The sequence below is a fragment of the Amblyomma maculatum genome, chromosome 6 (genome assembly GCF_055883805.1).
Source record: "Amblyomma maculatum isolate TAMU_Amacu chromosome 6, ASM5588380v1, whole genome shotgun sequence".
NCBI lineage: Eukaryota > Metazoa > Arthropoda > Arachnida > Ixodida > Ixodidae > Amblyomma > Amblyomma maculatum.
In genome coordinates, this window is record NC_139349.1 from 135,380,681 (window position 1) to 135,395,879 (window position 15,199).

Below are 15,199 nucleotides of genomic sequence, written 5' to 3' on the forward strand. Positions count from 1 at the left end.
AGCCAGCGCACTGTGTTGAGTATTCGGCGCAAAATAATTCTAGCTGTCAAGGAAGTCTGCGACCCAACGCAGGTTTCACCTCGCTATCAACGCGGAATGCGACGCCAGTACAGAGTTCGCAGTTGTGGATATGGAACTGTCAGCGCAGCCGCACTCAGCAAAAAAAAAAAGAAAAGTCTGCATGAATAACATACTTGCTGTGCGCCACCTTAAGATGAAAATGCGCCGCAGAATATATCGTGCAATTTTCCCTGACTTAGCGAAATTTTTGATGGTTTCCCTGACATTTCGCCGATTTTCCCCGGTGCGTAAATTTCCCTGACAATTCCCGGTTGCTAGACACCCTGAATTATGACGAAGCAGCATACTATATCTGTTTTTTTCATCCCTCACTCAACCTATACATATAGAACTTTGATGTCACAGCCATAAGCTAAAACAGGCGAGAAAAGAAATTCAATTATAAATTACTTAGTTGCCATGGGCAAATACTACATGGTAATTTGTGTATAACAATGAATTGTACATCATTACAAAGAAAACAAATTAATGCGTCTAACTTACAGTGTGCCATGTACTGTGGCGCCAAGAGGAATGGGCATTGTGGCCCAGGCAATGCGCTTGTTATGCGACAGTATTGCAGTGTCGAAATTAAATATGTTTCCTTTATTAGACGTACAAGAAACAGCACTCTGGATTCTTGAAGGAAGAACCAGTACTGCAGGAACAACCAGAGTTCACTATGTGAACAAACAGCTAACGACAGGAGAAACGCACGTGGCTATAATGACAGACAGGCTTAATTAAAAGATGCAAAATTAACCTCTGAAGCATAGCTGCATTCGGAAATGAACATGTGAAATAAATATCAAATGTTACAACCTAAATTTTTGTTACGCTTGCCATACTCTGTGGTGGCCTCGCAGTAAAAGACTAGAAAAAGAAAAATAAGCAAAGCTGTGGCTAATGGTCTATCACAGGTGCTTTAGAACAAAGCTGCAGAATAGTCGTGGTAGCTCCTGATGGCTGTCGTGCATGTAACAGACCTGCATAAAATGAGCTACAAAAAAAAAAAAGCAATAGGATAGCACGAGATTCATTAAATAATTTACGTTTTTTCAAAATTTTTTTTTTTTTCACTTTTCACGTCTGTTCAGAGTGAAGAAGCTTTTCTACACCTAGGGTTACATACATTTGTAGAGCACAACACAGGGATCACAGCACCCTTTCAAAACACTTGTCAGCGGCTGTAGTTAAACAAAAGTTGTTCTTCCAATACAATGATTAAGGTATATAATCGATAATCTAGGGGTGGCTGCCAACATTTCTCAAACAGCAATAGCTATTTTGCCACCTTGCAAAATGAGAAAGATCCGTCTTTTAGGACACTGTCCAGGAAACACCACACCTTGCAACATGCCAGCAAAACTCATCGCAAATATGATGGCACCGTGGAAAGCAAATGAAATATATGCCACTTCAAGAAACAAAAGCCCTCACAACTTCCATATCGGTTGCTTACAGCAGAGATTTGGGCAACGTACAGTATGTTGGTTTCGGCAGCTATGCATAATTAAGATAAGCGCATAATTGTCTGAAATATGCCCGAGTTGTGCCGATGACAAAATAGAAACAAATTTTCCTTAACTACATACTGGAAAGTTCCACTGGTAACAAGTCTTTCCAAATATGCTGCGCATGTTTTGGTGAACAGAATCATAAGGGAAGCATGCACCAATGTGAAGGCTACTGGATAGTTTGGCGATTCAGAAATTTCACCAACACGCCTTCATTTAGTTTTTTACACTGACACTTGCTACTAGTCAAGCGCTGCCGCAGTGCTGTTGCCTGTCATGAGGCGGTGTGGTGTGGCAAGGACAGACATCCTGGTACCGCCCTCGAGCAAGCGTGGCACCACTGCCGTTCATCTTGCACAGGAACGATGGGAAGGGGGAGCCCTTCGCGAGTGGCTTGACATGGATTGCGTGCTACGCACCAGCTACAGGCAGGTCAAGGACAGCAGCTGCCCCGCTTGATCTAATTTGTGGCTGTAGACAGTAGAGTGCGGGCAACCTATTTTTACCTTATTTTTAGCTCAAAATTTGACATCGACCACCGCCAAAACTCACTGACATGTGCAAGAAGACAAGTGCAAGCCAAAACTGCAAAAGGGACTAGAAGGGGCAAACGGATACTGTTCCACTTCCAGAAATATGCATTAAAACAATCCTCTGACCCTTGTTCACATCGGCCTAAACACGTGCGCTCACACACACTCGCGCCAAAAGAAGCAAGGGACCAAAGAGAGAGAGATCACTCAAGTTTCTTACAATGTCAACATAGCATTCTAGCATGAAAGTTTTAGAAAAATGGATGGGGACTGACTGGAGTCAACATAGGAGTCGTGGGTTTCAAACCTGACAAAGACTGACAGGAGGCTCTCGACTAAGACTGACAAAAAGGGCAAGCAAGGGAGGTGCTCTCCTACTCCCAATGAAAGACCGGGAAAACGAAAACGCAATCCATGCCAGGCCCAGCGCGAAGAGCCCCCCCGCTCCACCGTTGTTCCTGTGCAGGATGAGCCAACTGCACCAACGCCGGCGCCATGCCTCTTCCCAACCCTCCACGGTAGTGGAGAGAGGAGGAGGACAATGCTCTGCAATGTTGCGTGCAGGGCACACGTGCGCGAAACGGCTGGCGGCGGGGGCTGCCTTAGACGTACACAACGCGCAGCGTGTTGGTGGCTCCGGCTCCCTTGCGCCAACCGGTCACAACGATCACTGCGTCGTCTTTGCGCAGAAAACCACGCAGCTTGCCTATCTCCAGGGCATACTCAATGCGGGCATCAACGTCCATGGGCCAGTCCGGGCAGCGCTCGCCTGCACAAGCAAGGAGTGATGGGGGAACAATGGATATCTACAGACACCCGAACAATGAACCTACTGAGTAAAAACACTGGCACATGAACAATGCTGCCCTGATTATGTGCATGGAGCGTTGCACCATTTTACAGCACATCAAGGGGACTTCCTTAGAGGTTAACTTTAAGTGTCAACACTCGAGCTTGTTTGGTGCATGTTGATAGCACTGTGTGCGTCGTTATGTCTGTCTCTGGGATTAATTGTTGGTGGGGTGTTAGTGCCATGACTCCACAGTTTGATGTTTAGTTCAGCTTTTCCTTTGTGTCAGCTCTCTAAAAACTTATATGGGCGGCTATACTTGTACTGAAGTTTTCTGCTGCTCCGTGACAATTACAGGTGCAAGGTCACAAAGTTGGGTGCACAGCGCACCCTTTTGTCGAGACTATTTTTCATGATATCAGTGTTGCAGAAACTTTCGGCGGCACCTCTATGTGTAGAAAAACACAGCCACAGTAAAGTGTTTTTGGGATAGCTTTGTAGCTTTGAATAACTTTCTCAGACACCGGGCGATGAAAGTTTTAATGCCCACTCCCTGATTTCCTTTTTAGTCAAAGCTCCATGGGGGACACAAATCAAGTAGCCTGGACAACAGAACCAATTGCCTGAAGATATACACATTATATCACATACACACACTGGAATGCAATGGCACAGCTGTCGGTTACTCAGCATGTCGTATGAATATTTTTCTCGCGTTTATATCAAATAATTGTGCTTGGGAACTTTGGGAAATGATCAGAGTTATAATCTGAGTGTTTGACACAACTCAGCCTAGTGGACACCAGCTTCATTCTCTGCTTTCACTATCAGTTTTTCATCGCCACAAGATTCTGTATGGAGCAAACAAGAGTCAGGTTTGATTGCTTCCATCGCATACCTGCATTTTGACACGCAGTGCTCGTAACATCTCAGCATTCTGTGTGCTGTGGTAGATGTGGTAATTTAATCCAAATAGATTAACCTTGCCTCTTTAATCTTTTGGATTATAAATGCAAATGTAGTAGGTTTAATTTTTTGGATTAAGCTTACCATAACAACATTTTCCTTTAATCTTTATTTTCCTTTTTAATCCTTTGGATAAAACTTTTTTTTAATAAACTTACATCAACATTTGAACTCTTGTTCCTCCTTCAGTATGTGAACATGCTTTACTTATGGCATCCTACGAACAAATTTTGTTCGTAGGATGTCCCGTGGCACCTGCCTGCGACTCACCTGTGTAATGCAATGGCAGAATACCCCTGTACAGATGGGCCTGACGAATGGTCTGCTCCACTCTCGAGATGGCCAGGATAGGACACCGGGGCCGGTACTTGGCAATCAGGTGAGCAGTCCTGCACATTGCACACACAGACAGGGCTGGGTCAAGCGGAACTCGTTGTGAAAGTTTCAGTCAGGCTGCTCCTGCAGTCTCTTGCCTGCACGAAACCTCAAGCTTTCCCAACCGTCACTACACAAGAAGTAGGAATAGGTGGGTAGCACTTTACGATACCCAGAACAGATAACTCCAGACAAAAGTAGGATTTAACAGTGCTCTTTGCTTTATATGGCCAGAATTGGAGCAAAAGGTTGGTGTACAACATGTTCATGCCACAGGGCGCAGATGCAGATTAATAGAGAAAAAGGACAGTAATTCTCCCAATACTTTCCTAAAAGTAAAGAGTACTGTCAAAGGAACACTAAAAGCAAATAGCACAACCGAGAAATCAGAGTGCTCCAAAAGCTCATGAAGAGGCCGACTGCTTTTCATGCTGTTTTCTATGAGGGCAACAAGTCCTTTGCAGTCTATGAAACATATGGTAGCACGCCACTACCACGTGGGTTCTCCCATTGTGTGTAAGCAGGTACACTGCAAAAAGGCAATGAAAGGAAAAGTAGAAGACAGTTTTGATCAACAGCTTGCACTATTTTCACAAAATACAACTGACCCAGACGACTTACTGTTCAGTCTTGTGACTTGTAGGAGCTTGCTTCATGTTTAACCTACGTTAGTTTTTGCACAAAAGCTGACTTGAATATGGGAAATCAGCTCGCTGCTTCACTCAACTATTTTGCAGTCATTTTTATCGAGGAGCAAGTGACCAACACACTAGGAACACATCTTGTAACACACGTGCTGCAAGGTGATAGCCGTGCTGGGATCCTTGGAACGCCCAATTCCTCAAAAGAAAGAGAGAAGAGCTCTCCTTCTCAAAGAGAGAGCTCTCTCCATCATCACCGACTCGCTTTAACTATTAAAAGATTTGACAGAACCCCATCGATATCACGTGGAATCTCGTGGATACATCTCTCAGACAGATCTCGCCTATGCAAGATGTTCCCTTAAGTCTATAGGTTTTGTTTCGCCAAGACGATAGCGACAGCCCTGTGCACACAGTGCAAGCAAGAAAGCTAGAACTTGAGGCCAGACTTGAAGGCTGCTGAAAAAACAGCATGCAAAGCCCGCAGTGGCCAAACATTTCAGTTTTCGGTAAGGAGTGTATAAACGCTGGCTGGCTCCTCACCTGCCAGTGGTGGTGATGACAATGATGGCGGCCGCAAGGCACTTGATGGATGCGCTGACAGCGGCAATGGCGATGGTGTGCGTGCCATCCGTGGGGCAGGGTGCGATGTGCGACAGATGGATGAAGACATCCTTCTGGTAGAATGCGGACTCTGCCTCAACACAGATCCTGTCCATCATGCGCACCGTCTCAAGGGGGTATTCACCCTTGGCTGTCTCGCCTGACAGCATCACGCAGTCGGCTCCATCCAGCACAGCATTGGCCACGTCCGACGCCTCGGCACGTGTGGGCCGTGGCTTGTGGGTCATGCTCTCCAACATCTGAGGGAGGTGGGATGCAGCAGTCAGAGTAAGCTCTGCTGACCCAGCACACACCTCAGCAAGTACCACTTCACACTGTAGAGCGTCCACTGTCCTGTGCTTCGTTTCAATTATCATGGTAGTACACTTCTGACAGAGTCTACACATACCGCTTGTTACAACATATCCAGAGCAATAGGCTTTTCTCCGTCTCTCCTAATCGATTTCCTACTAAATACCCTCTCAGACAACACAGAAACCTCGTCCCAAAAACAAGGACAAATTACGATAAACAGAAGCTTAATTACCAGATTCCAAATACTCTCAAAAACCCATCCCTATGTTCAATGTTCCATCTCTCTAAACGCAGATTTAAAAGAGACATAAAAAAGCAGTTGATACTCTCCGAAGTGGAAAAATTGTTCTAGTCTGGTTTTGTATTTGGCAAATGCAAATTGTTATGTTACTGTACAAATTTTTTTTCCGTGTTTTGTGCACCATATGCTGTTGTTTCTTTTTGAGTGTATAGTGTACACTTTCTTTTTTTAGGTTTTACTCCAGTATGTTTAATTACCACGTTTGCTGTAATGTTCTGTTATCGTTTGTTTTCCGTGTTGTGCGCTGCTAGCAACTCTATGAGGAACTGTGACCCCGTCAGGCCTAACCGCCTTTTGTCGCAGTTCCCTCTCATTTTTTGAAAGAGAAATAAAGAATATCAATCAATCAATCAATCAATCATTATTTCTGTAGTTGTGAGGAAATACTAATATATGTGATTAGGCCCAAAAGCTTAAGCAGGATATTCTACATTGTGGCCAAGGTGTCTACTGTCAAGTTCTCGCCTAGAGCTGACTGCACCGAAGCTCTGTAAGCTACTTGTAATCCTTACATAAGTGCGACCAGCATCCCTTTTTTCCACACGCCCACCAGTTTACCTATAATGGTGTAATGGTTTGATGAATATGCTTTGGAAAGTGATACAGCATAGCAAACTGTAATGGCCTTTTTGCTGTGCATTGCTTCATCAACTGTTAAGATTTTTACTTGCTCTAGAATTCGCAGTAGAAAATGTATATTTTTCGTTACTTTCCATGTTAACCAAAACACTGATGCAGACATTTGGCACACAAAAACTGGAATGCACACATACTAATGACAGGTAAACCAAACTAATATTTGTATAAAACTACTAAGAATCACTTTTAGGTAATAAGCGAGCAACACAGCTGCGAAATTGTTCCACGCATTCAGTAGTTGCATCTTCAAATCAGGCAGCTCCGAATCTTGCAGACAAGCCAAGCCAACGCAACAACTGGGTATAATAACAATAACAATAGATGACACTTTTTGGATGCTCAGCAGCGTGCCTCAAGTGACTCTCCTTGCTGGCATCTTTTCTTTTTTAAGCCTGCTTATGAATAGACAGCGCCATCTCTTAACAAGGTTGACAAAGTGTTGGAGACACTAGCGACAGGAGGGAGTTTTAGAAATAATTTCAGTTTGTAGGGAGAATGCAGTGCTTCCCCGTATATTTCTGCATTCTGGTGTATAGGGAACACAAGAGGAGCGAGAAAAGGCACTGATTTCATTTCAACGAAAATGGAATTTGTGACCAAAGGTTTGGGTCCAAACTAAAAAGTTTCCTGTTTTGCTAATTTTGTTGAAATGAACTTACTCGACCAGACCAGATTTCGTCAAACTTGGGATTTCAGAGGATAGGACAAGCCACAACAGCCCTGCAACGACCTTTCCTCTTCCTCTCCTGTTAAGACTCTGCTGTTGCGCATGTCTTTCCAACCCACTGTGTGCCCCCAGCTACCCAGTCCTGCGATACAAATCTCACCAACTTCCACAATTAACCACTTAGAGAGATGACGCTGGCTGCTCAAAAACAATGTAAATGCACAATGCCGAACTTCCAATAAGCGTCTCCAATAGCCTACTCCCACACTAACTATTAGAAATAAATCCTAGAATAGGGCACGAACCTGAGTGGCACAAATTACTGGCTTGCCAATCATCTGGCACTTGGCAATCATCATCTTCTGAGCCAGAAACACTTTCTCTGCCGGAATTTCAATTCCAAGGTCACCCCTGGCCACCATGATGCCATCAGTTGCATCAATGATTTCATCAATCCTGGAAAGTGGCACACCAAAATTAGCATTCCAAACATGAAATCTGAACCTTCTCACACTTAGCCTTTCGTCTTTATTTCAGGCATGCACAGCCTTTGTCAAAAGTTTAAGAGCCCAGGCGGTCTACTTCTGAGCCATACTATGTGGCTCGTAATGCACTCCCAGGTTTTCAAACTTGCTGAAGGCAAGGAGATTTTTCTTCCTACCTCTCCAATGGCTAGGACATCCACGACTGTTAAAGAAGTCATAATATATGGCTTAAAAGCAAACCCTCTGGGCTCCAAACTTTTGAAAAAGGCTGTACATCACATGGCTGAGGAGGAAGAAAAAAAAAAAAAAGTCACATGAAAGAGACTTCATTTCCCCTGGACAGATATGTATAACAAAAAACCTTCGACAGTACACAGTTTGCATAAGAATAATTGAATGACGAATACACAGCTTATCTGCAACTGCACGGAAAAAGGTATGCAACATTAGTACAGAGATTTAAAGCAAAACTGTTCAAGAAACACTATACAGCATAAAAATAAAACAAAATAATACAAAAGAAAGGATAAAAAAGTAGAACATGTGTATACAGTGAACAGGAATGAAAGCACTGTAAATGCCAAGAGAAGCTCATATAAATTTTTTAGCTGCTGGTAAAAAGGCATATGACCATAAGAACCTGGTCGTAGTCGAAGTCGGTCAAGCAGGGTAGGCAAAGCATAACCAAGTGTGAAATCCATAATTAGTGTGAGGACATGGTACACACCACCTATCATGATGACAAGTTGGCTTCGCCTAGGAATAGCTCTCGACGTTTGGACAAGAATATGTACAATTGTAGTAGGCGAAAATCGCAAAAATGAGGTAAGATGCATTGTGATATTTTTTTAATATAAAGGACCAGATGATAATGTAGGTACAGTCTTTGTCAAAAGTATATGGCCCAACAGGTTCGCTTCTAAGCACTGTAACACGGCTGCTTGCAGCTATACTGGAATATGAATGGAAGCTAGAAGAAAATGAGGGTGAGATATGTCATGCACGAGATTTCGAAAGCTAGAGTTGCTTTACGAGCCTCGTTGCTGGGCTTAGAACAAATATCCTTAGGCCGTATACTTTTGACAAAAACTGTACATTTGCTGCCACTTTCAGCACACTTTTCTGTAATACCGAGAGTTTGTTTCCATTGGTGGCTGTGGTGCTGCCTCGGATTAAACCACCGTATCTTACATTGGATTCAAATAACGCAGAATGCAAAAGAAGCTTGGTTCTCACACAGGTAATGTATGTTAAGTTTTCTAAGCATTCCGACTGCACGAGAAAGATGCTCAAAATGAGTGTCCCACGGAATGAACTCTGTAAAGTAGACCTCCAGGGATATCACTAACACTACACCAGCTATCTGTATTGCATTAGATCTTAATCTCAGACCACTATTTAGGATATAAGTATTGCTTTTGGCTTTAAAAAAATATAGCTTTTGTTTTACTTAACTAGAAGTGCATTTTGATGGACCATAAGTGTAGTTTAGCTAGTACAGTGAAAGCTCGTTAATTCACAACTCGTTAATTCGAAATTTTGGATAATTCGAAATAGTCATCGTGGTCCGGTCCGCAGTGCATAGACTTCTATGCACTGCGGACCGGACCACGATGACTATTTCGAATTATCCAAAATTGGTGGCTGTGGTGCTGCCTCGGATTAAACCACCGTATCGAAAACCATCGTTGGAAGCTTTCACGGCAGAACGATAGATGGCACAGAAAAATGGGAGAAAAGCGGTGGGCTAGGAAAGTCTTCAGCTACCTCTACATGAGGAATGTTGACACAAGATGGAGAAGGCGGACAAGAAAATTGGCAAGCAAATATTTGGACAGCAGTAGGGGGACCAGCCAGGAATTATCAATTAAGAAAAAGGTTAAGGAAACAGAGAGGGGTCTGTGGAAAACAGGGATGGAGACTAAATCAGCATTAGAAATGTACCGAACGTTCAAGCAGGAAATAGCCAAAGAAAACATTTACGATAATTCTAGGGGCAGCCCATTGTTGTTCGAGGCTAGGACAGGAGTATTGCGGACTAAGACGTACCGAGTCAAGTACCAAGAGATAGACACGCTGTGCAGGGTGTGTGGGGAGGATGAGGAAACGCCTGAACACTTAATAATTTCCTGTAAAGGGCTCCGCCCTATAGTTCAAGGCAATGGGCCAGATTTAGCCAAAGCATTGGGGTTTAAGGATAATGAAGGGAAAATAGACTTTAAAAGGGTAGAAATAACCAAACGAAGGTTAGCTGATAGGTGGCTGAAAGGAAGGCAAGAATAGGTCCACACTATATATTACTATTCACGGCTAGGCGGGCTGTGGCGCCGCTGCCCGATTCAAAGGGTTCAGCCTTATCCATCCATCCATCCATCCATCCATCCGCTAGGGTGCTGGAACAAGTACTAAACAGTCTTTCCTGCTGCGACTCCTTCGAGGAACGACGTTTTAGTGTTATCGACCACGGTTTCGTGTTGCATTTCGTGAGCCCTCGTTTTGCACGCCGCTTGTTGTGAGCTTGTGTCCGCGAGATGTGTTCGCGTGGGAAATACTGTGCCAAGACGGTGAAGGAGAAAGTGGCTATTTTACGCGAGGTGGATGAACGGAAGGCCAGCAAAGTGGAAATCGCGAAAAAGCACGGGATTCCACCAAGCACGTTGTCGACGCACGTCCGAAATAGGAAGGCCATCGAGGATGCCTATGAAGCCGAAGATTTCGCCAGCAACAGAAAAAGGCTTCGGTTAGCCAAGTATCCGGAAATTGAGACCGCTGTGATCACGTGGGTGAAAGAAATGAGAAGCGCTGACATTCCACTGAGCGGCCCAATTATCATGGCGAAGGCGGCCGATTTCGCCCTGCGCTTGAATGTGGAAGATTTTGTCGCCTCCGAAGGATGGTTTCACCGCATTAGAGACAGACATAATCTTGTCTTCTGGGTGTTGTCTGGAGAAGCCAAAGAAGTGGATGCAGAAACTTGTGCCACGTGGCGAAGCGGTGCTCTGCAGCAGTACTTAGAAAGCTACTCGGCACATGATATATTCAATGCTGATGAGACGGCTTTGTTTTATAAGCTCCAGCCCGACAGAACAATAACATTTAAAGGGGACAGCTGTGCTGGCGGCAAGCGAAGCAAAGAGCGGATTACTGTTCTGGTCGCCGCTAATATGACCGGGACGGAGAAGGTCCCTCTTTTTGTTGTCGGCAAGGCACATAAGCCTAGATGTTTCAAGAACATTAGGACGCTGCCGACGGAATACTCCGCCAACAGCAAAGCGTGGATGACGGGCGAATTGTTTAAAAAATGGCTCTTGAAATTCGATCGGAGGATGGAGCTAGGGAAGCGTCAAGTTCTCCTCATTGTGGATAACTGCTCGGCACACAAAGTCGACGCCGAGCTGAAAGCCACAAGGCTCGTCTTCTTGCCCGCCAACACGACTGCGGCCTTGCAGCCGATGGATCAGGGGGTGATCAGAAACATCAAATGTTTCTATAGGCGCCACATGATCGAGCGCATGACTTTGTGCACTGGAAACTAGAAGACCAGCACCATCACATTGCTCACAGCAATGCACATGTTGGTGCGTGCATGGGAGCAGGTCACGCCGTCCACAATTGCAAACTGCTTCCACCACTGTGGCTTTGCTGCCGGAAGTATGAAAGAAAGTGGCGACGATGGGAGTCCGGAGCCTCTGCCTGCGGCTGTGCGTGCTGTGCTGCAGGACGTCAGTTTTGATGATTACGTTGGAGTAGACAGCGATGCAGCAGTGTGCGGTGCCCTAAGTGATGGGGACATTGTCGCTGAAATTGTTGGGGAGCAGTCTGTCCCAGAAGAGGCAGAAGACGAGGACGACGACGAGGAGCAAGAGCCCGTGCGTCCATCCGCGGCAGAAGTTATGGGAGCGCTGAATGTCGCGCGCCTTTTCTTCAGCTTTGAAGAGGGGGAAGAAGACTCCCTGCGTCGCATTCGCATGCTAGAAGACCGAGTGAGTACGGTAGCCCTCAGAGAGAAGAAGCAGAAGATGATAACAGACTTTTTTGCTAAATAAATGTTTTTCGTGCCCTCCGGGCATCAAACGCCTTCATTTTTGCTCACTTTCATTAGTTCGAATTTTGGTTAATTCGAACTGGCCTGGCGGTCCCGTGGAATTTGAATTAACGAGCTTTTACTGTACTTCATTTCCTTTTCCAACTAAGTTATTGACATTGTAGCCAGACAAAAAAGGCTTGTGTCATCTGCATACATTACATATTCAATTTTGCTCTTATATTTATCAGATCATTAACATATATAAATAGCAGAGGGCTCAATAAGCTCCCCCGAGGCACTCCATGTTTAACAGGTTTATAAGCAGACTGAAAGCTATCAGTATTGACACACTGCACACGATTGCTAAGGTAACTAGAAATTAAATTATGCATTTTATTTCTGATACCATAAGCAGACAACATCAAGAGAAGGATGCTGTGGTTTATTCTGTTGGATGCTTCGGAAAAATCTACAAAACATTCTTAATGTGATCACTTTGGTTGGTTTGTGGCGTTTAACGTCCCAAAGCGACTCAGGCTATGAGAGACGCCATATGGGAGGACTCCGGAAATTTCGACCACCTGGAGTTTAATGTGCGCTGACATCGCACAGCACACAGCTGCCTTGCTTTTCGCCTCCATCGAAAAGTGGCCGCCGAGGCCGGGATTTGATCCCGCGTCCTTGGGAACAGTAGTCGAATGCCTGTTCAGTGGACGAGTGCTGCCTAAATCCAAATTGTTTCATAGTAATAATGTATTTTAAAAAAAATCTGCCATACACAACTTATCTGCTCTACATCCGTGGAAGATACTGACAAAATAGATGCAAGCCTATAATTTTTAAAAGAATTCTTAATTCTTTGTTTAAAACTATACTTTTACTTTCTTCATTTCAAAACGAAATACACCAGAATCAAAAGCCAAGTTGCAATGAAACACTGGAAGACTCACTTTCGGACACCCTCATCATTTTCAATCTTGCACATGACCTTGATGTCCTTTCCTTTTTCGCCGAGCACGTTTCGGATTTCCCTCACACCATTAGCATTTCGAATGAAGGAGGCAAAGATCATGTCCACCTGAAAAGTGCCATTTGTTTAGGAAACGCCCAAAGAAGGAAGCAAGCAGACAGCATTAAAACAAAGCGCATGCTCACTTCTATTCATGCAAGTGCTGAATTCTCCTTGGAACTACTAACTACTACTAAAGCTAGGACAAATGAGTCAAGAAAGGAAATAATGCTGCACTGGCAAAAACATGTCACAATGACAAAATGCCAGAGACAGGAAAGCATGCATACCATGCATTCAATACAACATGCTCCAGTATAACTTGATGTCTGTTTCAAACATGGAAATATGTGAACTCTTTTGCTTTGCACTCGGGGCTGAACTGAAGTAGGCATTTTGCCACAAAGCAAAACTACAGGATAGGCTGCTCAAATTCCGTTTCACTCGCACAGAGAGAGATGAGCTGCTACTTCATAGCACATGCAGCAGCCCTTTCACACTAGAAACTGCAGTAGGCTAACAGGAAGAGCAACGACAACAGCCTTACCCCCTGTTCGACACCAAAAAGAAGGTCAGCTTTGTCTTTCTCCGAGACTGCAGGAAGATCGACTAGTGCTCCAGGCAGGTTCACACCCTTCTTGCTGCCAAGCGTGCCACCATTCTCAATGTTGCACACCAACGTGTTATCGCCTGAAACAAGCATCAACGACACTCTTAACAACTAGTTCCGTGCAGTTCACAAACTGCATATGCAGTGCAAGCATTAACAAGCTTGTTCAGACACGTCTGGCCATTTCAAAATGGCAAAACTTCGAGAATGATTCCACCAGTTGAAAGTACCGTAGAATCATGGACAAATGCCCACAGTTCTGGCACTTGCAGACATATGCATTATTAAAATATGAAAATTTCAGCTACTGCACAGTCACTCCCTCTCAAACTCTAAAATTAACAACAAATTTGTCTCAGCATACATGAAGCTGATGGAAAATAAGACTGCAGACTCGTTGGTAACTCGTAGCTAGTATCACACAGCCCAAAGGGAGTACTATTGCACCATTAGCTCAGGTTAACAATTTTCCTAAACATAATGTCCCTCAAACCTAGGCCTTATCTTTTCTTCTTTTCGGTACCTACCGTATACCACCCACACCAATTACAGTGTATACAAATTCACACAATTTTTTTAACAGTAGGTGCAATCCGAGCTAAGAATAGGTCCGTCATAAGCATGCCATCAACAGGTCGCAATGGCCAAGGTCTATTTACCAACTTCCTTCACGATGAGAGAAATGAGGCCGTCATCTATGAAGATCTTGCTCCCCACACTCAACACCTTGGTGATGTTTTCATAGTCCACATACAGCGTGTTCTCGTCACATTTTTCATAGAAAGACTTGTCCGTAGTAAGTGTGATGGATTGATCTTTCTTTAATTCTATCTCAGCTGACGGACCCTGAAATAAAAAGGGCACTGCATGTGAAAGGTTGTTTAAAATAGGCCAAAGCAAATTTTACCTTTAAGATACAAGAAAAGTTGAAGGCAACTGATTTAAGTTACAAAGCTATTTTCCCAACTAGAATTCCGAGAAATCCTTACATGACACAAGACATGTTTGTAAATATGTGCATTACATCAGAGTGCCCAGTCCAGGAAGGGTGCCACTCCTTAGGAGTTCAATGCAAGGAGATGGCACTAAACAGTTTGCCACTGATTTAAGTAGGGCAATAAATTTAACTATGCAAAGTAAAACTAAAGATTCCTCATTTCCTTGGCAACATGCCAGTGAAAACATGAAACAAAACTTTTAGGTTGCTTCCAAGCTTAAATAGTCACTAAGAATCAAGTGTTAATGACTGAATGTATTGATTTGTAGACCACATGAAGTAAACACCACAAAATGACTGCCAGAACTGAAGCATCATATACAGCATGGGCAATCGTTTTGAGGAAACATCAGACTTCATAAAAATTCAGGCGTGACATGCCAGGTTTACTCTCTGAAGGCTATTAATTTACAGGCTATGAGGGATACTGTAGTGGGAAGCTCTGAATAGATTTCAACCATCGGCAGTTCTTGCCTACTAACATTACCAGTGCACATGCAGTTGAATAGTGATCACTGTAGCCAGAAAAAACAACTTTAAAAATACATTCTTTCCAAAAATACTGTGAGCCTCAGCCAACTAAATAATGACCTGAACTAAACTACACTCTCAGACAACTTCTCCTGGTAGTCAAGTGAAGACAATGGGGCTGGAGCGTCTGTAA

The 15,199-nt window shown here is 44.0% G+C and overlaps 1 protein-coding gene across 5 annotated transcripts in view; it reads right to left on the minus strand.

Moving 5' to 3' along the window:
- The window catches only part of LOC146186818 (pyruvate kinase PKM-like), a 36,249-nt gene that overhangs the window by 2,023 nt on the left and 19,027 nt on the right, over positions 1-15,199 (minus strand). For 4 of the 5 annotated variants that reach the window (XM_084607452.1, XM_084607455.1, XM_084607454.1 and 1 more), the window contains exons 5-11: positions 14,198-14,384; positions 13,476-13,618; positions 12,870-12,997; positions 7,713-7,863; positions 5,426-5,745; positions 4,137-4,255; positions 2,723-2,879 (exon numbers count right to left, since the gene is read on the minus strand). In XM_084607452.1, the coding sequence (XP_084463578.1) occupies positions 2,723-2,879; positions 4,137-4,255; positions 5,426-5,745; positions 7,713-7,863; positions 12,870-12,997; positions 13,476-13,618; positions 14,198-14,384 (1,205 nt within the window). Of the gene's footprint in view, positions 1-637; positions 2,880-4,136; positions 4,256-5,425; positions 5,746-7,712; positions 7,864-12,869; positions 12,998-13,475; positions 13,619-14,197; positions 14,385-15,199 lie in introns of those variants that run through there. The other variant, XM_084607451.1, reaches the window with a different exon arrangement.